The sequence below is a fragment of the Nanorana parkeri genome, unplaced genomic scaffold (genome assembly GCF_000935625.1).
Source record: "Nanorana parkeri isolate BGI_ZX_2015 unplaced genomic scaffold, ASM93562v1 scaffold20, whole genome shotgun sequence".
Classification (NCBI taxonomy): domain Eukaryota; kingdom Metazoa; phylum Chordata; class Amphibia; order Anura; family Dicroglossidae; genus Nanorana; species Nanorana parkeri.
This window is the reverse complement of record NW_017306288.1, coordinates 3,578,176-3,602,740: the sequence shown is the minus strand read 5'-3', so window position 1 is coordinate 3,602,740 and position 24,565 is coordinate 3,578,176. Positions and strand designations below refer to the sequence as shown.

At 42.7% G+C, this 24,565-nt stretch overlaps 1 protein-coding gene across 1 annotated transcript in view; it reads right to left on the bottom strand.

Annotated features, from left to right (window-relative positions):
- Positions 1-2,280: 2,280 nt before the first annotated feature.
- Positions 2,281-24,565, bottom strand: part of KIAA0586 (KIAA0586 ortholog) — a 67,715-nt gene continuing 45,430 nt past the window's right edge. Inside the window, exons 21-32 of the mRNA XM_018562187.1 lie at positions 24,355-24,470; positions 23,514-23,651; positions 22,483-22,638; positions 21,469-21,676; positions 19,029-19,270; positions 17,780-17,856; positions 15,469-15,603; positions 15,031-15,211; positions 12,578-12,717; positions 9,403-9,490; positions 8,907-8,909; positions 2,281-2,366 (exon numbers count right to left, since the gene is read on the bottom strand). Coding sequence (XP_018417689.1) covers positions 2,281-2,366; positions 8,907-8,909; positions 9,403-9,490; positions 12,578-12,717; positions 15,031-15,211; positions 15,469-15,603; positions 17,780-17,856; positions 19,029-19,270; positions 21,469-21,676; positions 22,483-22,638; positions 23,514-23,651; positions 24,355-24,470 — 1,570 coding nt within the window. The remainder of the gene's footprint in view (positions 2,367-8,906; positions 8,910-9,402; positions 9,491-12,577; positions 12,718-15,030; positions 15,212-15,468; positions 15,604-17,779; positions 17,857-19,028; positions 19,271-21,468; positions 21,677-22,482; positions 22,639-23,513; positions 23,652-24,354; positions 24,471-24,565) is intronic.

Genomic DNA, 24,565 nt, shown 5'->3' with positions numbered 1-24,565 from the left:
CCAGATCAATTATCTGGCCTTCAATAAATAAGGCAGTACAGATTGTAATGACTATACACACATTGCAGAAATCCTTAACAACCAATCTGAGCTTATTTGCAACTGATCTAAGTACAGCAACTTAAAACTTAATGTATTACCATTGGTTAATGCACTTTGGCCATTGTGGTCACACTATCCACAACCTTCATAAATAAGCCGGGTTGATTTATACTGCTAATTAGGGAAATGGCACCTCTAATAACTGCTGTCATGTGAGACTACCTTAAAAAAACAACTCTCACAACAGGCAACAATTTTACCACTGAGTATCCTTTATCTAAAAATAACACTTTTTAAAACTGCCCTAAAAGCTTTATGTAGTCATTAAAAGGGTAGCAAAAAATGTATCATGAGCTAAGCATTTAACGCGTGGGTAGAAATGCCACGCTGGCTGGCAATAACACATTATTTTCCTTCATTAAAAAGGAATGTGCGTACAATGATAACGGAATCGGTCACAATCTCTTTATTGCCATCTGCTCCCATTTAAGATTATGCTGCAGGAGGCCAGCCAATGCAACCTACACTTTACTGCGTCCAAAGACGTAATTCACTGAGCATATTAGTCACCACACGCCATACATAGGCACCACTCCAATGTGAAGCCTGCTACAGAGCCCAGATATCGCCATGTGATTAACACAGACTTTTCACTAAAGGTCAAAAAAGTTTACTTTGTTTTAAAGGTTTACATGTGTGTAACCATCTGATTTTTAATATCATTTGATTTAATACTGATTTATTCCACATTCACATTTGGTCATTTTCAGGCAACTTTGAAGCTTATATGAGCTTACGCCTGGCCAAAGATCAGCACATGATCTCAATACCATCAGATTTGTGGGCATCTCCTGTCATTAGAGACTGCAGATAGTCTATTCTTCCTCCAACTGTCACAACCAAACTAGGTATACTATATACAAATGATAAACAAATTTTACAGCTTGCTGGGTCTCTGAGGCATGTAATACAAGGTATAGGTGTGGGTTAACTACCTGGACTTTAACTCGCAGCATCCCTTGCCATACAGACAGTAGGTGATATGCCAGACATAGAGGGGAGGGTTTCTACCAAGGTACTGTGCCAATATTGGGGGCGTTGGCATATGCTTCTGTGGTTCTACGGTGCATTGCAGATACAAGGGTGACAATGCTGGATTGCCATTTCAGTAGGACTGTGTCAGCGCTGTCACCTGATCCAAGGAAATAATATACCAGAGTGGTTTTTGGCAGTATTAACTGGTTTATTTACTTCACATGGCACATTGAGAAGGTAGGCTGTACCGGCCCCCTCTCATGTCCGTTCCTCCAGTCAGTGATGGAGGATCGGAGAGGGGAAATCCCTGTGGGGAGCCGTGACTGACAGTCACCTCTCGCTGCAGGGAGTTGATCAGGAAGTGAGCAAGCGACGGTATGTGTTCGCTCACTTCCCGATCAACAGAGCCAACGTGTGACAGTTTCAATCAATCACTCAACTCATAGTTCTCCTTTAAGTAAACACCTGACAGAGATCCCAACGCTTTCCAACCTAATGGACATCTGAAGGCTTCTGCATGACAGTCTAAACAAGTCTTTAGTTCAGTTAATATGTGATTCACAAGCCTAAACAAAAAAACTTCCTTTACCTTCAATGACTGAGCTAAATCGTCACTCATTTGTGTCTCACGTGATTCTCTCCCAGACACTGCAGATCACAGTGGGAGGGTTTCAGCAACAGAGGAAGTGCTGTCAATCTAGAAAGCAGTGAGCGGGACTAGGTGTGGCCAGGTGCTCAATTACAATCTACAGGCTTATTACTTACCAGTAACAATGCTGATAGTGACACCCCCTGCAACATCTTTTCATCCCACTGGAGTGGAAGTAGCAACTCTACTCTGAATTCAGGAGCAGTGCAGCTTCGTTGTCACCCCATCACAGAAAACTGCATTAGGTTGCCTTCACTGGCTGGCTCAGTATTTGTAGAACTTTGCAAGAGGACAAAGAACACTAAGTGCAGATGCCATTATAATGAAGTGTTACAAAATATCTGTTTTTCTAAATGGGAGACCAAAATTCTACTTTAAACAAAAAAAAAAAAACCCTGCTTTTGGCAGGAGGCTTTAAGGCTTTGTCATCAAATTTAAATGGTGGCTTTTGGAGTGTAAGAAATGCAAAGCAAAACTGTCCTTTTCATGCATGCTACGGGTGGTTTGCTCTATAAAGAACATGACAGGCGGTCGTGAAGCAAAACAAACGGTTTCTACTTGTCAGAATCAGCGGATGAAGAATTCATTGAGGAAGCCGCATTGTAGCTCTGTGACCTGCACATACAAGCCGCGCTGTGTGCTTAACCGCAGAATGAGCGCTCAGACGGTCAGGACTCCGTCTCCCACTGTCCCCACATCCAAAAAAAAACCTCTATTAAAACTTGAAAAGTGAGCCTGACAGAGGCTTGTTGACTTTGTTCCAGCGCAAACCCAGTAGGAAACCATAGGGACAATGATTTGCCAAAGCCAGGAACAAGAATGTCTTATTTCAGCCGTTCGGTCCAGACTGGAGGATTGCCGAGCCAGCGACTTACAGCAGGGAAGGCATTAAAGCAATCACAAGCTGGTCAAAATAAAAGACAGAGCCTTTTCTGTTTCTGTCAGCCCAAATGTACAAGCATCCCTCATTATTCCTAATTGTTGTGTGCGTACGATTTAGGAAATCTTAAGAGTTAATGTTTCCTGTCAATCCTCTGCACTGTTTCCTACAATACAAGACTCAATTTGTTCCATTGCTGATGGAAATATAGCCGATCTTAAATGGAGCGTGGACTGGCTTTCCGCACGCATAAGTCCTTCAAAAACAGAAAGGAAGCAAGGTGGTAGAAAAAGTAAAGAAGCAAGTTTTTATTTTCTGTATTTCTTTTTTTCCAGGAACAAGGGGAGATCCACCTGTTCAAAATATGTCTTCCAGTAAGTGTCAGAAAGAAGAGGCTGTTTAAAGAAGAACACCGCTCTAATGGAAGAGGGGGGATATGGTTTTGAATGGGAGCTGTTGTAATTGCTAAGTGAATGCAAATTAAAGTGTAAGCCAGGGGAAAAAAATAAAATAAACAGTACAACTCTCCAATACATAGTAATTTCCCATGTTTTAGAGCCCATTCACACCATATGCTTTCAGGCTGTGCTGGCCCTTTTTTCCAGCGCAGCCCGAGCGCAATACAAGGCACATTTGCCTTATTACAGGTGGGTACAATTCACGGCATCGTGTTGCAGTGTTGTGCACTATAAAAAAAGTATGGCATGCAATACTTCTATTAAGCACACCAATTGAAATGAGGTACAACCGCATTGCACCACTTTGTGCCCATAGAAAACTTGTAACGTTTCAATAAAGTTATAACAAAAACTGTGTGATGTGCTGCTAGATTAAAGTGGACCTTTACCTCCTTTGACTAAAAATCACATCAGTATACAGCTCTGCGTGCTGATATGAAATCATCTTACATTCATTAACTAAACAAATATTTTTTCTTTTACTTACAATTTCTTTTTTTCTACTTCCTGGTCCTCTTTGGCAAAATTGATGTAATTGTGCCAAAGCGCTGCATTCTGGGAAGGTTACATCAGCAGAGCATTGCTGGGAAATCTCTAAGATCACGAGATCTCCGGGAAAGGCATTTAATTCCCTGAGATGATTATGTGCATGGTCACACGTTCTAATCACATATGCCAGAGTTACAGGAAGTAAAGGGAGATCTAGTAACCTGCCCTTAGTAAAAATGGCCCGTCAGAAGACTAAGAGAAAAAAAATGGTATGCAAAAATAAAAAGCCGGCAATTATCTAGAAGTATGTGTTTGTAGAATGTCATTACTAAACATTCGTAAAGGTGTCTTTGTTGTTATTTTGAAGATATGGGTAAAGTTCCTCTTTAAGCGCATCAGCACTGCCCGGGCACACGCACACCAGTAGCCATGCGGCTTTTACCTTAAAAGACTCTGCAAGTACACAAAAATACCTACTGATCTGCTAGAAGTGCACACAGCTCCCAAGTCCTGCTGTATGGATGTAGATGTACTGGACGCATTAACATTTTCTCAGACATACATTTGAATGATTACGCCTCTTTAGAGAGAGAGGACGAAATCCAATATGTCAGCAATGTGTGTGTTTGCAATAAGCTTGAGGAGGGGCGCGCCACTGGGTGTGTCGATGGAGAACTTCTCTGAGCCTTTGCCATGGATGACAGAATGTCTAGCTTCCCCACTGAGTGTATGGGACAGGTGGAGACAGGTTGGAGGAACTGGTCTAAGAGCCAGCCGAGGTTGGGGTGAGTATAACTTTTTTATTCTACAAACAAGACGAATACGAGCACTTTACCTTTGCAGTGTGGGGGTAATCCTACTGCAAGGGTGAAGATACATTTTTCCCCTTTAATAATTTAGTCCTGGAATACACCGCTCTGACCTCGTATTACACCCCGCACTTAACCACCATGGTGCAAGGAAACAATCCGCTTTCCAAGGATGCACATCAGTTTAAAGCAGGATGGGAGCAAACAAGGAATCTCCTCCAAATGCCTCTTTATTTCATACTGTAAAGTCCATAAAAACACGTTTTAGTCCTGCTAAGCCTTAGTCATAGCATCACTTTAATGATTTGCCAACAGATTCTTATGGAGGATACTTTGTGCTCATCTGGCTCCTGCAAATTAGTATTTTAGCCTTAAAATCCGCATTGGTCTTTGCAAGAATGTGCCCTCCATACTTGCCTCCATAGAGATTGATAGCAATAGGGTGATAGGCAAGCAAAGGGGTTAAGATGTGTTTGGTATGAATATACCCTTTAGATAAGTGTGAAAGGGTTCCTTATAATTTTAGAGTCACGCAGCCAGATCTTAAATCCTTTTTCTGCACGCAGTAAGAAGAAAAAGCATTCATTCTAGCCGATCCACATCATCAATCAAATGAAAAATGGTCGGGGCCATTCTTCCACAGACCTCAAATAAACGAAAATATTGCATCGGCCAAAAGTAAAAAGTCACATTATAGAAGCAGTCTCTGTGGGTTTGCCACTAAATAAATAATAGGGCATTAAATCACTGAACACAGCTGGATAAACTGAGCAAAGACTCGAGCGTGCCACAAAGACCAAAATTAGACATAATTTGTACCAAAGTCTCCACTTTGTCTACAGTACATTTTTCTGCTAATGATAAACTTTCTTTAAATGGGTTATTTCAAGAATAAAACGCATTAATAAATCACATTTCTTCCTGAAAATACTACTATAAGTATATGTGAAGAACAAACACTCAAGTAGATAGGGTTTCGAAGAACAGCATTTGTGATGGGAAGGGTTTAAGCACACCTTGACATTAGGAAAATGACATGATATGATTTACGAGTTTGGTGGTACATAGAGCAAGAAGGATGGAGAACAGTTTGCTTCTGGTCTGGGAGATGTAGGGGCCATGCTGAAATAGGACTAGATTACAGGTGTACCGTATAGAGTATTTGAGCTACAGAAGTGATTTTGAATAGCTTAAATCAACCTGCAAAAATTGCTAGTGATTAAAGTGACCCTGTCAGGTTCTTATAAAATGGAGGTAAATGGTTTGTGCAATAGAAGAGGTATTATATATGCACCCCTCTTTAACAGCTCAGTTCCCCTACCTATCCTCCTTTCCAGAGCTGCAGCTTCCACCACCTTAGTATTCAAAACTTCCAGGAGGGTCGGATGCCGCCTGTGTCACCTTTTCCCTCCATGACTCTCCCCCTTCCCAAAACCACCACCAGCGTGGTTCCTTACTCCGACTTCCTAGTCACTGTAGAACTCAGCGGTGACATAGTGCTTGGTGCATGGAGCCACAGTGAATGGTGGAGCACACAGGCATCCAATGCTCCTACATCGGTTCAATGCTGAAGAGACAAATGCAACTACAGCTCTGTAATGGTGAAGAAGACGACATAGGCTTCCAGAGAAGTACAATACCGGTTCTCCTGCAGGGGCTCTATTTTTTTTTTATAGCCCTGACAGGGTTGCTTTAAACAGCAATATCAGCAGCCAGTTGCTACACAGGTGGAACAAATGGTTTCCTTTGGAGTAAGCTACACAAGTAGCAAGTAGTAGCGAGAAATCACACACCACTGTAGGCTAGTACAATCGCGTGTAGCCTAATCCATAGGAAGCCAATTTTCCCATCTGTTTAGTGATTAATCACTACAAATTATAGCAGCCTGACTGAGCCAATGAATATTGCCCATGTAACGTAAACTGAAGGTGTTCCCAGATCATGCACACTAAAGTATTGACAAATTCTCAACAAGCAGGAAAAGTACTTTAAAATAAACCATCAGCCACCTCGGTCTCTATAAGCATTGTGGATCAATTTAAAGTAAACTAAAGGCATTTTTTTTTTTAGATTTAGAGTGGTGAGCAGAAAAAGCGCCCAGTAGGTTCTGTTGATATCTGCAGGGGACTCCAAAGGTGAGATGACTCCACCTTCAGGATATTTAGGTGCAGAGAGATCACTACTGGAGATCCTGAGAAATATACTACATTTGGCATGCTCCCATCCACCCAAACTGAAATCGGTTGTTATTAGAATAAAATAATTAGCAATATATGTCAACAAAGAGAAAATTAATTTCTGTACATGCTGTATCTAGGGAGAAAAGCAGTAATCAGACCTGCCTGACCTATTCTTCTGCTAAGGTACTCATCTGAGCAAAACCCATATACAAGTAACCAGATGGACTATGTGACAATCATAAGAGCATCTACAGCCTTACTAGTAAGATGCAATTGATTTATTAAACAACCTCTTTTGAAGGGACTCCGCTTGCCAGCTGTAGTTTTACAACATACAACAGGTAAACTGACCACTACAAAAGGTAACTATACTAAACATTGGGCTAGTATCTGTGGCATGATAAAAACCATTGCTCCATAGCCACCAAATCAGATTCAGACTGTCACAACTGTCATTTTCGAGGACAGGCATGAACCTAAACCACTGAACACTGAACAATCACTAGTCAAGCATGCACCTTGAGAGATGGCTGTATAAGCCTCCATTCACAGATTAGTGTTTTCCGTGCGTAAAAGCGCAAAACCCAATAAAACAATGCAATCCTGTGGGGCTCTTCACACCTGTGCATTTGTACGTGGGCACAAAAATGTGCAACATGGCAAAAAGTACAAGCGTGTTTTTCCGGGCGATGTCAGCGGGTTCTGTCCATAAAAGAGTATAGTTGTAGCGGCAAACGCGCAGAAAAACATGCGTCTATATAAAATTGCTGAATTGCAGATGAGTGGATGGAGCCTGAGGGCTAGTTCACACCAGCCCCAGTGCGTTCTGGCCCGATTTGGTGCCTGAACGCACTGGATCGCATCCTGGCTGGCTCACTGCGTTCTGGGGCATGATGGTGCATTGAAGTCAATGGCTCCGCAGCCTCGCCCCCGGCCGCAGTGAGATCGCCTGCACCGGAAGGCGTGGCACATCAATACCTGCGTTGCGGTCCGGAGCGGTCAGAAAAAATAGTGCTTGCAGCGAATCGGGCCGGAACGCGCTGGGGCTGGTGTGAACTAGCCCTAAGGGTTGCATACCTTCAACCAGGGAACTCTAAAGATGAATGCCCAAATCTCAACCATCCATCCCTAAAAGTGGGGTCACTCTTATGTCTATTGACTAGCTATGGTGGTTAATAACGCACGTCCTCTTCCTCGTACACCTCAGTATTGAACGGCAATACCATCTATCAACATTATGGAGCAGGTGGGGGAGGAGGCAGGGCAATATGGCCAAGCACCTCAGCTCAAAATTTATATTGGGGAAGGTGTCTGCTGTTCATACCTAGTGACATTTTAGAAAGTTTAAAGAAGAACTCCCAGCAGATGAAATCCCTAGATAAAAAAATTACTAAACTCTTGCAGTGCGTGGGTATCCCCACCACAAGGGTTAAGTGCTCATTTCCTTCGAGGGTTACAAATAACAAAGAAACACTCACCCAAACCGCAGCTGCTAGACCGGTCCCTGGGGGGAGGGAGACTGCAGGGACTAGTTTAGCAGCCAGCCAGATCCAATGTTGGGGTGAGTATAATCTTTGTTATTTGTGATCGTAGACGAAAACGAGCACTTAAAAAGGAGAACTACGAAGTAAGTGATTTACACTCATCCTCATAGTTAGAGCCGACGTGAGACATTGAAACTGTCAGGTGTTTACTTAAAGAAGAACTATGAGTTGAGTGATTGAAACTGTCACAAGTTGGCTCTGGAATAGATCTGGAAGTGAGCAAACGCATACCGTCGCTCGCTTACTTCCCGATCATCTCCCTGCAGAGAGTGGTGACGATCAGTCACCGCTCCCCGCAGGGATTCCCCCCCTTCCCGCTCCGATTCTCCAGCACTGACTAGAGGAACAGATGGGGGAGGGGACGGGCACAGCTGGCTCTGACTCTAGATAGGCAGAGCCCGCTGCCAATCAGCCAGCCCGGTGGATCTCGACAGTATTGTCGGGATTCGTCCCGGCTGCGGCGCTCTCAGTATATGGTGAGCTTACTGAGCTTTGGGTCATGGGAAGAGGTTAGTATATGTCCTCCTGTCACCCTATGGAGATAAAAAAAAACGTATCCCATAGTTCTCTTAAGCCTTGCAGTGCAGGGATAGCCCCACTGCAAGGGTTAAGATTTATTCTGCCCGGAGTTCTTCTTTAAAATGAACATAGGGCCTCTTAAAAAAAAAAAAAGAAGAAGAAGAATTAAAAACCTATATCAACTAAAAGGGCAAACTGAGACTGTTTCCTGGCTTCCGCTGTTTTCTCAAATAATGATATTTATTTTCTCTAGTGTGGAGGAGGAATCCAGATTGTTCCCTTGGTTTTCCAAGTAGAACACTGACTTTTTATTTTAGACACTTCATACATAAGGCCAAAGGTTGATTACATGCAGAAACGTCTGGAGTACAATGTATTTGTGGCTAGATAAGAAATGGTGTTTTATACAGTACAACCACTTACCGTTCAATCTGTTCGCCTGCAGAGGAACAGCGTCGTAATAAAATAAAAATACGTTTTTGCAGAGAATTTTTGTTGCAAAATATATTGTTTCTTGGCACTCAATAAAAAATGTGACTAAAATTCTTAAAAACCCGCAGACAATAGGCCAAAACCACATTGGATGACTTCAGCGCGTGTCGTTGAAGAAACAGTGCTGCCATCTAGTGGCCAGCTCAGGGGTTGACAGTTTGAATATCTTACACATTCTTTCAGCAGGGGTGTCTGACACCTCCAAGCAGAATGCACTTTCACATCAGTGTCAGAATACTTAGCATATGCATAGCAAAACTTCCTCTGCCAAACCTCTGCCTGTTAAAACGAAGACAAACATTTACCTTGAGGAAGATCCTCAGCTGACTTAACGCCGACTTGTATAAAGCGGGTAGGCACTGGTTGATGTTTCTTTTGAGGCTGTCCGGGACCCTGTGATAATTATAGTATGTGTTAAAAATTGACAGAGAATGGGAAGCTGAAGGAAAAGAAAAAACAGAAAAAAACAGTGCATCCTATAACCTGACAACTGGTGGCACTCTCCTTTCCAGGAAGGGCCAATAAGCACTATGCCGGCAGCAAAGCAGTTAAAGCAGCCATAAAAGATCTTCCCTTATAAACACCCTGCTTACTTGTAGCATGATGCAAGTGTAAAGAAAGCCTCACTGTCACTTAAAACCCAATTCACACTCTCGCTTCTGAACAAACCATCTAGGGCCCTTATGTAGCAAGCTAGCCTATAGACTGCTTTGCAAATCCCCGAGACTAATCGAGCTTGTGATTCACATCCTGTAATATTTCATAAAAGAGGATTTTGTATGAAACGTACGGCAATGGCAAAGATTAACCCATGAGGGTTCAGCACATGCCTAGTGGATGGTTTGTCCTTAAAGGAGAACCCAGGTCTGTCTGGGGTCACATGAGAACTTTCAATAGCAGCAATGTTATACCGGCATTTCTACCCAAAGAAAACATGATGCAATTCTAGAGAGATCAGAGTGTTCCCCACTAACTGCCATGTGGAGATTATGCGGGATCACTCTGAACAATAAGTCTGTGCCCAACTCCCTTTACAGAATCATGATAATTATTAACACCGATTACATAAAGGAAATTATAACGTCTCTCCTGATTCAGAATTTATCTGCACATGGATGCACACAGACCCGACATCTGCCTTGCTGTTAGAGGCATGGGGGCCCCTCAGAAGAAAGCTGCAGGATACTATTGCTGGCTACTCATTCTACAAATGTAAGTTGCTTGGGTTCAATACCTTGAGTTATTAACCTAATTATGCAGAATATAGACTTCTGACTTTCTTTATCTGCATGCTTGTGCTGGGTCACCGACGTTAGGTATCGAAGCCGGCATGTCAACCAGGCAACTCACATTTTCGAAATAAGGTCAGTAAATGGTAGCCTTCCGGCCTCTCTTAGATCAGATCGACTTTTAAAAAGACCCGAATCCAAAAGTAAAATGGAGGATTGTACACGTTCACGCAGCTTTTCATGTACCTTTGAACTTGCTAGAAAATTTGACTTCTTCGGGAGCAGTCAAATCCCCAGCATAGCATCTGTGCATGCCCAGTTCTTCTGCCCCTCACTTCACTATATAAGTTTTTGTGTAGCAGCAGGTGGAGGAGTGAAGGAGAATACTATAGATTGTAACTTAAGTGACAGCCAGCAGCAGTCCCAGGGCTTTCGGACGTCTACACAAGGGAAGTTTTTACAGGTAAATAACATGCCTAAAATATGCTAAATGCAAATAACCTTATAGAGAGATTTTTGCTGAAACTAATGGTCTGGTAACAGGGTCTAAAGTTTAAAGTTTTGCTGAAATTATGTTAGAAGGCCTGTAGAGATATAAAGAGTGTCGAATGGCCTTCTCCAATGTTCTGTCTGGTAAATACAGTTCAACAACAGCTGCTGCACTGGAGACCGTCTATATTCAAACGAGTCAGTTGCATGTATCTGTTAATTGGCTTTGACTTGGTGTCAGTTATGTGCTAATACACATGAAGATACAGCTGACATGATCTCTTTCCCCACCTTTTCCAGTAACAGCTCGCAACAGGGGAGGAGTTATATTACAAATACTGGTCATATTACAAATACTGGTCATTATTTCAAACTTCAAAAATGTCAGTTTTTATAAAGGTGAGTAAAAACTATCAAAAAAGGGACTTACAGCCTCCTATGGTACCCACATACATTGCACTCCAATTTGATAGTATGATTGCATTTATGAAAATTGAAATTGGGCGGCGTATTTGCAATGATTTTCAATCAATGATTTTAGGTAGAATTAAAAGAAAATAACCAGACAGGAACTCTTTGGATAGTTGTTAATAGGATTGTAGCCTGTGTAGTGTAACTAATTTGTTTGAGAGCAGGCAACAAGGAAAAAGCATTTCAAAGAGAACTATAACCAAAACTTTTTTGGCCATAGTTCTGTTTAGGGTCACAGGAGGACATTTACTAATGTCCTCCTGTGACCCAAAACTCTGCATATAGCGGGCTATTGCCCGCCTTTATGGTGACAGTGCAGAGCCACGCTGCAGCCAGGAAAGATCCTGACATTATTGTTGGAATCCACCCAGCTGTCTGATTGACAGCTGGCTCTGCCTCTCAAGAGACAGGACCAGCTGTGCCCGCCCCTTTCCCTGTCTGTTCCTCCAGTCAGTGCTAGAGGGACATACAGAGGGGGGGTTTAACAGTCACCACTCTCTGCAGGGAGAAGATGGTGAACTAAACAGTCAGCGGTGCTGTGATAGTTTAGTTCTCGATCTATAGAGTTGAGGTGTGACCGCTGCAATGGTCACACCTTGGCTCTAACTATTGGGATGAGTAGATTCCACTCATTCCAAAATTCTCCTTTAACCACGCCCTGTCCAGCGTTCTTTTGTTCTTATTGTCCAGTTTACACCAATCATTGTCAGTATAAACCTTGATGAAGGGGGAGTCGTGAACTCCTTAAACCCGTTGGATATTTTCTATAGACTTCGTGTCAAGATTATTAAAGTTGTACTGGACTAATTATATGGTTGTGGAGCTCTCACTCTTTCCCTTTTATATTTAGACCAAGGCGGCCTGCAGCTCCCTGGCTAACGAGCACAAGAATGACACTCAGCTGACTTGTGACCACGGCTGCAATAAAACAAGACCATCCGCTAATCCAACGTTTGGAATTAGTAGACGTTGAAAAGGTCCGACTGCACTGAAGTCTGAACATTCAAACTGGACATATTTGTATAACTAAAAGCAAAGGGCAACCAGAGTACTTGAAAGGAATTGGCCAGCTTAAGAAAGAAGAATATTAAAAGCATAAATATTTAGAAAAACCTCTATAAAAATAGTTGTTTTTGAGTTCTGAGAGTTGGAAAAACAGGTCTTTATTTTCTTGGCAGATCATAAAATGCAATTGGAGACCCTTGTTTGTTCCAGAAGTAGAAGCAGACCCAAATGTAAAGCATATGTTGGAGAAAATAGTGTGTACAGAACAAAGCATTCATGTCCTCACCTGCGAGGTGTGCCTGGGCACAGATGGTATTTGGTATGCATTGTCAGCATGTGGATAATGAACAGACAAGAGCTGTGCGTCCAGATCCCTGATGCTCATTGGACCAGAGCTAATGTTATCTCCATCATCAGGCATCACTCCTGTAAAGTAAGACAATTGATTAAGCCCACATATATACCATCATATCATGATAGATACTTTAGGAACCTGTTTTGATGGAATAAAACCTCAAGCTGGCCATAAACTATACAATCTAATTGTACAACCCCCCATACAACCTCCTTTGGATTCAACAAAACTATGCATTATAAACAATTCATTCAAGCAGGCCCTTGTACTACAGTGTGGATGGCAGATCTCAAGGAGATTTTACAAACAGATTGTTTAGTGTATGGTCACTAAAGCCCAAATAAACTTTCCATTTTAATCGGCTAAATACATTTTAGGTGCATCAAAACTATAGGTGTTAAACATCTAATAGTTCTTTTTCTTTATAAAGCAGCTGCAACCTGAGTAGAAAAGCCTGCCCCCTGCCATCATGCTGACCCGTGCTCTCTGCGTGGAAACAGTGCCCACCCCCCTTTGATTTAGACCTAAAGCTGTCCAATCAGCAGGGAGTATTAGTTCTGCGGATTGCAGAGCTTTAGGTCTAACTTAGCAGGGGGTATGTCTGACCTCTGCAGAGAGACCACTGATTCAACATCGAGAGCTAGAACACTTCTCTACAGCATCTTGGCAGTGGAAAGGTCTTTCAGCTCAGGCAATGACTGTCTTCCAAAGGAAACAAACTATATAGCTGACCATACACATTACAGTCTGACTGTAAAATGTCCTCTTAAAGGAGAATTATGGGGAGAAATACACTCTTCTCCATAATTAGAGCCGATGTGTGACACTGAAGCTGTCACACGTCGGCTCTATTGATTGGGAACTCAGTGAACACATACCGCCAATCACGAAGGATTCCCCAATCTGTTCCTACAGTCCCCACTGCAGGAGGGGGAGTTACAGCTGACTCTAGAGAGGCAACTGTCAATCAGGCAGCGGGGTGGCTTCTGAAAATATTGTCAGGATCCACCCCAGGTGCAGCACGGCTCTGCACAGTCAGCATATAGCAGGCAATAGCCTGCTATATGCTGAGTTTTGGGTCACAGATTGCATATGTCCTCCTGTGATCCTAAAGAGAACTATGGCCAAAAAAGTTTGATCCAGTTCTCTTTTTTTTATTATTTTGTGCCTTACCATATGCAAATTGAATAGATTGTTTAGGTGGGCCCTATTAACAAAAGTTTTGGTAAATCTAAAAAGGAGATTACACAATCAGATTGTAGCATGTATGGATTTAGATTTCAGAAACAATTTTTCACAGGTATATCACTGCAAGTCATTTCCTTTGACGGGCCCCTTTTTTTCAAACTCTTATTGATTTGTCCACATGACTGTAAAAATAAGCTTTTCAATTTCAATGCAGTGTCTTATTTTTTTTAAGAAACCTCTGACAAATTCGTATCAACGTTTTTCCTCTGTGGGGTGTATGCCACACATAGGGCTGATGTATAAAGGCTTTATCCAGCATGTAGCTGTGCGAATGCCGTTCGCATGGCATTACAGCTGCTAGATGGAGCATAGGATTTTCTTATGCTCCTCTGCAGCATCTAGCGGCTGTAATGCCATGCAAACGGCATTCACCCAGTTATACGCTGGGTAAAACATTTATACATCACCCCCTTAAAATGTATTTCCACTTTTGCAGTACAATTTGAGAAAGCCCCCACTAGGTTTGTTGTGTGTTGCCATTCAAACAGCATACTTGGGGGAAAAAAAAGTTGTTTATTTGTCCAAATTGAAAGTGGAGAGGGACACAGTGGGGGCAGGCTCCATTTCCTCTCATTAGCATAATATTCACAACATAAGTTGAGCTCTTTAACCCTTTGTTAAGACAGACAGTCCTGCACATCTCGTTCACAACTGATAATGACATCGGCCAGAACAGTACAGACAGGTTCATTATGGTAAACATACCTCCCTAGCTTTCATAGCAAAAGAAAAACATCAGTGTTGGAGTTTTCAGAAAGGAGTAAGTAAAAAGTTAAGCAGCTTGGGTGTTGTCCCAGTCTGGCTGCAAAAATGGAAATACACTTTAAGCTGGTTCACAATGGTGCCAAAAGTGTAGTCTGACAAGTGTAATCAATGCCTGCCAAGTGACCCCCAGCCGGTGGGTATGAAAGGATGCCAGATTTCCACTTTTGACATTAAGTTTCTCCGTGCCGACCTGAACATTGCAAGGAACACAATGAAATGCCAGTGGACCCCTCTCTAGAGGGGAGACAAAAAAAACATAACAGACCATGATGCAACCCTTCCCCAATTTATCCAAAAATCACAAAAAGAAGTAGCAGTTATCTGGAGTTCTCAGCCTTAATGCTTTGCAAATTCTAGAAGACGTGTATAACCTGGCACATTGGTGTATTGTCCCGGGGATGATGGACGGTTTTGAGGATGTCCCGCAATCTGACCAGCATTAGGTCTTCCCATAAACACAGAGTGTCCCACCAGGACTTGCTCCGCAGCCGTGGTCAGTCCTGGCCTCTGACCTTCACTAATCTGCCCCGAGCTGCTGTCCTCTCCTGAGCTCTAAGAAAAAAAAGACAGACAAAGAGCAATATAAACAATCTCTTCCAAAGGAAAATGAAAACTATTCTGTGGAAGCGGGTGGAAGCATGCCATGTGGGGATAGAGGCATGAATAACAAGCTGCTGTTAAAAAATCTGCTAAAAATAGAGGTGAAAATTGCTAATACATGAAGGCCACACACATATATTTCCAAGAAGCTATCAGTTTACATAACGGTGTTTTATTGCTGGATGCCAGAGTGGAGGAGCGGAACGTACCTCAAGATGGTAGAAAGCCTCATGTGGTGCAACAAGATCCTGATTAAATTTGGCTAAAAGCGAGAGGACGGGGTCACGATGTGCTCCTCTGTGAGGTCCCCGTATTACCTGTCCTTCACTTGGGGGGTCAAATTCCTGCAGGAGGAGAACAAGGCAGACTGTTATTGGTAGTATGACTTTCTCACTTAAGTACTGCTGCAGCCAGACAAAACTTCAGTTGGAATGTTAATGTAAAAACAGTCACATGTATTCATATGAAGAATTTAGGTTTAATGGATTTTTACAGCTACACAACCGAGTTGTCAGGAAGTCTGGCAAGAGTATCCAATAATACAAGAAAGCTACATGCTAAAGTCAATGAACAGTATATCACAACTCATGATATAGAAGGAATCCACACTCACTAGTGCAAATTAAAACAGAACTCCAGGCAAACCACTTAATAGAAAACTCAACTACACGGATGTTTATTGCCTTGGGGCCACTGACGATGGGTAAACGCTGCTTGCTTTAAAAATCATGTTGGGAAAGGCTTTTGAGATCACTAAAAGTTCACTGACAGGTGCATTTATTATTATTATACAGGATTTATATAGCGCCAACAGTTTGCACAGCGCTTTACAATATAAGGAAGACATTACAATCACAATACAATTCAAGACAAGATGGTATTTAACTTGCATTTCACCCATTTCAAGCTGCGTTTGCATTCCCATAGACTTGTATGAGTAAAGTAGCAGTTCTAATGTGCCAGTTGACAATGGCCCTTACCTGCCAAAGGATTTGTTATTTTGGCCAGGGACTCTTGTGGTATACATAACCTCTGCCAGTCAAAATGATCACGTTGCTACTTCTTGGTATAAGATTCTGTTTTCTGGGTCAGATCTCTGCTCATTGGACAAAGGTGAGGGTGCCAATGGCTAGAGGTGGAAAGCAGTCAGTAGCAGCTACAAAGCTAAACCAGGATGTGTTACCTATCTGGTTGTGCAGTGGGCATATCATAAGACTGCGTGCACAAGATTACCAATCCTTTGGCAGGTAAAAGAGTAAATATGTATAAATTCCAACTGTGCTATTAGCAGTTCCTCTTTAACATCCTAGATGCCAACCATAAAGATGTGATTTGTAGGGCATATAAATGGCACTGCTAAGGTCTTGACAACTGTGAATAAACTTTGCAAAGGATGCCAGCTGTGAATGTATGTTTTCATTATGAGACATATATGACAGTCGGTGAAAGAATTCGCAAACCAGGGTTCCGTGGTACCACCGGGTTCATCCAGAGATTGCTAGGCGTTTCTTAAACTGTGGCTGACTGACCTCCTATTTAATGGTGACTGCATACAGGGCCGGCGCTAGCGCAAGGCAACATGGGCACTTGCCTTACGGCGCCAGGGAATAGGGCGGAAAATTGACAGTCGGCCGCCCGGCATAAGTCCGGCTCCGGCCGTCCGATCGAGACCAGTGTGGGCTGCCTCTGCGGGCGGCATCTGAAGGACGAGTCCTGGCCGCAGCGGCGCTGACCTGTGCAGTCCTCCGAAATTCACGCCATACAACCGATCGGTTGTATGTGAAACAGCCGTTGACGGCTGTAGTAACTAGCGGGTCTTTCCTGCCCGTGCGCGCGCGAGCAGGAAAAAAATGCCGTCTGGCGACGGCAACCCGCAGATAGGAGTCAGCCGTCCGTCCGTTTTTTCTTAACGGGCGGACGGCAAGAGGTTTAAAGCTTAATGGAGCACAGATATAATGTATCCTGTATGGGGATGTTGGAGTGGTGTGTGTGCGCGTGCGTGCGTGCCGGGAAGGGGGGGGGGGGTGTCAAAATGCAGCTTCGCCTGAGTTGGCAAAAATCCTTGCACCGGCCCTGACTGCATAGTTCTAGGGCCAAAGCCATTTGGCAGAGCCAGCAGCATGACACCATACATATTTAGTTGTATGGAAGGGTAACATTCTGATCACCACTGAAAGTGTTGCATTTTTTCCACTGATATGGTTTTAGTAGGAGTCCCCCAAGACATAAAAATAATTTTAGGGGTTCCTCCTCTTTAGTGGTTTTGATCCTCTTTAAAAAGAAGGTAATTGATTAGTCAGGGCAGGGTTTCTCAAACTTTGTTCAGTCATGGCACTCTTTAAAATCATGCCACCTTTTTGTAAGGGTCCTCCCGCCTTTGCTTTAGAGCCCCCCTTTCCACATCAGGAGCCCCTTTGACTTCAGAGTCCCTACCTTTCACACCAGAATCCCCTTAAAATCAGGAACCCCCTTTACAGATGGCACGCCAGTTGAGAAAAGTCGAGTTAGGGGGCCTCTTACCATATCATTGGCATCCCGTAGCGTGCTGGACAAGCTCTCAGTCAGGTTCGGATAAACAAGACCACCTTCTGCTAAGGCTGCAAGAAAACACAGAAACTGTAAATCCACAATGAAGATGAATGTACAATAAAACATTCTGTACACAAAGGTGGCCAGTTAATCTAACAATATGTCCAGTGCTGGGAATCATGCTAATCTGAACATATACTTCTTAAGGAGGTTAATCTGTATAACAGTCATTAAAATTACAGCTCCTGTAAGGAAATTAGTTGAAGGATAAGGCTTGGAAATTATATTGTTTTCCAGACTGTGTGTAACCTGAACTGGAAAGATTTGTTCAGTAATTTTTTTTTTCATTCAGTCCGAAGGTTTAGCAAACAAAATAGAACAGCTAGCTTAACTCTCTGTACTCATTAAGCTGCAGCTCGTTACACTCAAAAAGTGTTCACAAAGCCATTACTTCCTGCGCTGCTCCATGCCTTCCATGTAAATCCACCATCAAACACCCTCTGTAATCAGCTGGTCTCAATGTGCTTAGCAAGGGCAACTCTGTAGCAGCTACGAATCACTCTGGCTATATTGCTTATCTGTAGAGCTACAAATCTCTGGTGTGCCATGGTCAGCAGCAGCTGCACTGGATAACATGAGCAGATATGGTAATTGAGCGACACGTATCTTTCATTGCCTGCGATTCGTTTTTTTCCTAGTAAGAAAATGCTAAGGAGAGCCAACATGCCTCCTTATCTACATAATCCGAGGGATCTGGCTGACTTATGAAGACTGTTTGCACAGATAAATTGTACGATCTCCATACAATGTCCTTTACATTTACCAAAACTATGTAATGCAAGGACTAACACGGTCAGGACACTATCTGCAAGGAGTTTGCAAGTTCTCCCTGTGCTTGCGCGGGTTTCCTCCGGGTACTACGCACAGTTTCCTACCACACTCCAAAGACATCCTGGAAGGTTAACTGGCTCCTGTGTAAATTGACCCTGCATGTATGCATGTGAGATAGGGACCTTAGACTGTAAGCGCCTTGACGGCATGGACTGATGTGAATGTGCAATGTGCAAATGTGTGTAAATTGTCGGCGCTATATAAACACCAATAATAAATCAATCCATTCATTGTATGAAATTGGGTAGGCCCTTGCATTACATAAAGGAGGGAGATTGTGCAATCAGATTGTAAAGTGTGGTTAGTTTTTTGGCTCTTTTTTCCCCAGGCAACAAACAGAAGAACTTACCTCGAGCAGCAGCCATCTGTCCATAGCTATATACAATCTCCCCTTCTGAGATGGGTTTGTCTGTGGTATCCGAGTCAGTGGCAGTGACGGTCAGGCTGCTTTCATCGGTTGAGGGTGCAGACACGGATGGAGAAGGTACAGGTGATGGGGTCCTCTGTTTCGGTGATGCTGGGAGAGATTTCTCTGATGAGGCAGCAGAGATTAAGCTTCTTGGTTCTTCTTCTACAGCCACAGTCATTACACTAAAAAAAGAAGTATTTGTGTAACTGACCCAGGATGCAGCTCAACACATACGCACTTTTCCAGCAAGCATGTATGCCATCTGCAGACAACTCTTTAAAGTGTATGTAAACCTTAACATTGAACTTCTCTTATTTGCTATATTTTGCTCTGTTAAATATGCCAAAGTGTTTTCTTATATCCTTTGATACGTGCAAAAAAATACCTGTTGATCATGTCAGGAATCTAGAGCTGTCCTGCTCGCTCGGCACCCTTTCTGCGTTACCTCAAGAAGAGTAATAACCCCTCCAAATTTTTACCTTGGACTACAAAACAAAGTTTGTATCACTATGTTGTGTAGAAAGAGACAGTGGGAGGGAGTTAGTAGTTTAGCAAAAGACAACTGGGCAGGGCTAATGTCCAAGTCCCATTGCACTCCTGACCGGCAAGTCCCTTGTGGAATAGGTGGGTGCTACAGTGACAAATGGATGGCGCCGCTGAGTACCAGAAAAGAAGTGGGTCACTGGAACTCCAATGCACCTTTATTGACGCATGCTCAGTATCTCATAACATGATGTTTCAGGGCTACGCAGGGTCCCCTTCATCAGGCAAAACAGTGATACAGTGGAGAAAAAAACAACACTAAAAAGCGCCAGAGAGGACTGCTCAACCAGTACAAACCAATGTACACATGAATATAGTCAGAATCAAAGTCTGTTTAAAATTTGATAGATTAAATAAAAATTGGTGCATGAATAAAAAACACGTTTCAAAACACGTTTATAAAAAATGTCTGTAGGATGCTGCCCCAAATCAGCCAGGGAGACTGTAAAATCTAGGGAAAAAACACAAACAAGGGGCGCCTTTCCTGGTGCAGACAAATTTATTAAGATCAGGATTGAAGGTAAATATAAAACATACTCACAAAATTCATGATTGAAGTATAAAAAAATATAAAAATTAAGTCCATGGACCCAAGGAAAAGTCTATGAAAGCTGCACAGCCGTGTATATGTGTCAGCAGAGGAGACTGTGCGATGTGTGATACAGTGGAGCCTGCGTGCCAGAAACGTTGTGTTATGTGAAACCAGGCAGGGCTGACACCATACAATCCACAAAAAAATGCTGTGTGTTTAGGAGCCGAGTGCATTTCTGGCAGATTAACATGTATTTCTTGCACTTGCAGGGTTTTTAAAGAGATGCAATATGGGGAAATATTAAATACAATTGAGTCAGGTATATACAGATTTTTTTCAAGCCAATAAAAGAATACATTGGCCTGTTGATATGCATGTCTGATTGTATTCCTAATCAATTAAACATACATTGAACAAGAAAAATCACACAGTGTGTGGCTAGCTTTATACTCTAGTCCTCCCTGCCACTAACCCTCCCTGCCAGTCTCATACTCATGTGCCCCAGATCCAGGGAGTTATTGCTGACTGGATTGCACAGCTGCTTATCAAACTCTTCCAGACTGGGTCTATGCATGTGCTCAGCACTCATATTCATTCGTACAGACAGCTCTGGGGTAAAAGCTAGTACTCCAGATTAAAGCTGGCCATACATGTATAGTGTTTTTTATTGTTCAGCTAAAGAGCATGAATGTAGAAATCCCCCTGCTGACTATTGTATTCTGACAGCAAGCACTTGCGGCTGTCAGAATGTCTGAACAGTGACTGCAGTTAAATGGATTTTCCAGTTGCAGTTTGTTGAGCGGGTTGGTGCCGGCAGAGGTTAAACACATTAAGAATTCTAACAGTATATGACAGCTTAACACTCTGAAGCCGGTTTTCAGTCCCATCTGCGATAACTCACTGGATTGGAGACAGGAGGGTACAAGACTGGCAGGGGTCTGGGAGCAGGGAGGACTACAGTATAAGTGTAACTGCAATTATGTTTTAATTAATGTCAGTCTGCCACCATAAAACACGTGTTTGTCCATTGCTGCAGTATGGATAATAGACAGCTCCTGAAGGCAGGAGCTGTCTATTATCCATGCTGGATAATAGGAAGCAATTAGGAAGCAATATAATGATCTAGGTTCTCAATGAAATATCTCTCAATGCCTAAATAAAATAATAGATTACACTGGATGTATGGTAATAAATTCATATTAACAAAGCTGTAAGTGAAGACTTTAGAAGAAATATAGATCTAGAGTATGATATGGTAATGCCCAGCAGTCATCTAGACTTAGCGTTGGTGAAATTTATACTTACGCTGCATCATTATACTCAACGTCTTCCATGACAGAGTGTGGGTTTTCCTCCTCTAATGGGAGTTCTGTTTCGCCCCAAGGATTAGGAGGAGGAGCCTGAATGACAGATGGCTCTTCATTCTCTTCTGATGGGACAGGTGAGGCAACTCGGGGGGGTGAAGGCACTGGAGTTTTTGGGGGTGTGTCAACATGGACCGGTAGGCTCCTCTCTTCTACAAAGGAAAGATAAGGAAAAGTTACATTATTCTTTCTTCAACCAAATGTAGACATTAGAGAGATTTTGGATGTGTTTGCAAAATCCAATACCTAATAATCATAATCATGTTGTGTGCATGTTCATGCCTATGGAAGAAGGGAGACCGAATAGTCATCACAGGCATCAGCAGTAGCCTCAGAAAACCATATTGATTTGTAAAATTAAAGGCTAGTTTACGCGTTAGAAGGCAGTCGGACATGCAGGGATGATCCAACCATCTCCAGGCACCCGAGTAGGTTCACGGACATGAAAGGTGGACTTTGCTAACCATCAGTGTTTAGCCTATTCAGAGGGGTGGAAGACATTTTACAATGGCAGCTTGAAGAGAGAGAGTGTGTGTGTGTCCTCAGGGGAATAGCAAAGTCTACGGGTACTCCATAGACTATTGATCATCATCCAATCTGTTTGAAGAAGCACAAAGAGGAAACTCTATGGGTACCTCCACTCTGCACATTACCATTTCCTATATGAATGATCAGCCAAGATGCCTGCTACTGTCTGCCAGTACCCAAAAGGTGTGAGGACCATCAGCTGATACACGTACATTTAGCCAAATCTGGAGATGATCATCCAATATCTAGGGGCAATGTTGGCTTCAATTGTCCTTCAGAAACAGCATAAACTTTATGATGCCATATTCCATCATAAATTACAATATAAAAACATAATATACTCCTTGTTCGGAAATCACAAATATGTGAAGATACCAAAAAAAGCAAAGTACTTAAAATCTGGCAGTGTGCAGGATTTGGAACTAACCGGGCTCATCAAGCTCTTCCTGCTGAACGTCTGGCTCTTCCACTGACGTCTGCACGGACAGTTCAGGAGTTTTCACAATGGATGACTCTCTTGCAGAAGGCAGGGGAGAGGCAGAAGGTGTGCTCTGAGGAGTGGGAACTGGAGAAATCTCATCAGGTACAGGCTGTAAAGAGTGAAAATGAAGTGTCATTTTTGTCCCTGATTAAGACCCTCCCAACTGTAGTTAACACGTCATTTCTCATTTGTTTTTTATATTCCTCCAGGGGGCCGGACTGTCAGAAGGTTGTGAACCCCAAAAACAGGGGCAATATTTCATTTAGAAAAGGGGCTTATGCTTACCTACAATAACATTGGGGCTGTGTCACTTGGTCAGTTTGAATACAAACGTTGCTCAATTCCTTCATCTTTAAATCTGAACTCCAGGAAAACAGCTAAACATAACAATGATGTCTTCCACACAGCACAGTCCTGCCTGGCAGGGGATGGGACCTGATCTTTCTGTGCTGCAGCTTCACTTTCCCTTATATGCATCCTCCCACCCTGTGACTGGACAGTGGAAGGAGAAGCAGCAGGCTGATGAGCTCACTTCTCCTTCACTCTTTTTGTATTGGATGCTGTTGATCTGGTAGCTTTTTGTTGTGGACTGTGACCCCCCCATCTTGTGACATCAGGGCAAGAAATAAGGGGGAAAGGTATCACTGGTATAAGAAGACACCCACAGCATTAAAAACCAGACCGTGGTTCTAATCCTTTCCACTTGAATAAAAAGGTGCTTTTGTTGCTTTTTTTGTCCCCATTGGAAAAACTTTCCATTTCTTCCAGGTGTCCCAGGTTTCACCCACATGACGAAAATATACTGGCGAGTTAATTAGATTCTACCCAAAATTGCTTACTATATACCCGTCAGTGGTAGGGACATCAGACTGATGAGAATGGTCTTCATAGATAATAATATAATGCTTTAGAACCTTACTGTTATATAAAGGAATAAAGCACAAGGATAATATATAATGTAAGAATGCAATAATTATTTACCTGAACATCAGGCTGCTCCAGAGGGGGAGTTGGCACAGCTCGAGTCTCTCTCTCTCTCAGCATGGTGGCTACAATGTCTGCCAGAGTGTCCTCAATGTACTTGCGAATCAAATTGGAATCCACAGGAGATTCAACTAGAATACATTAAGAAGACATTAGAAACACAAAGACCACCAAGGTTTTTATTTTTGAGATGCTAGGAGCTGGTTGTACATTATGAATGTGTAAAGAGTAATGTGCTATACACTATTTAATCAAAGGTGTGAGGATCATTACACCTATATGAGCTTGCTGGACATCCCATCCCAAAACCATGGGCATTTATATTGAGTTGCCCACAACTCCTTTGTGGCTTTAACAGCCTTCATTTTTGTGAGAAGGCTTTCTACAACATTTTGGAATGCAAATGTGAGAATTTGCACTTATTTGTCCAAAAGAGCTTTTGTAAGGTCAGGTACTGATGGTGGACTAGATGACCTGGCTCACAATCAGGATTCCAATTCATCCCAAAGGTGTTCACTGAGGTTGAGGTCAGTAGCTTTGTGCAGGCCACTCAAATTCCTTGCACCACTCTGGTCAAACCAGGTCTTAATGAAGCTGACTTTGTGTACAGGGTCACAGTTGTGAGACAGAACAGGGCCCTCACCAAACTGTTGTCATAAAGTGGAAAGTATGTAATAGTCTAAAATGTTTTTGCTAGAGAATTAACAGTATCCTTAACTGGAATCATTTGGAGGGATGTCCACATACTTTTGGCCATATAGTAGATGTTATGGTCAGATGTCTATAACTTTTGACCATGTAGTGTAAATGAACAAAAATAAAACACATACATACCAGTATCTGAGGCTGCGTCAGACTGGTCCGCACTGGAAATGGTGACATCAGGGACTACGTCTCGTCTCACTGGATGCATCTCACTTATAACACGAGCCATTATTTCTTGTTCCACCCTAACATAAAATACAAGAGATGGTAACTGCTTGGTGCTCCAACCAGTAGATATATTATAGAAAGGATCTCATTACTCAAAAAGTGTCCCCTGCAT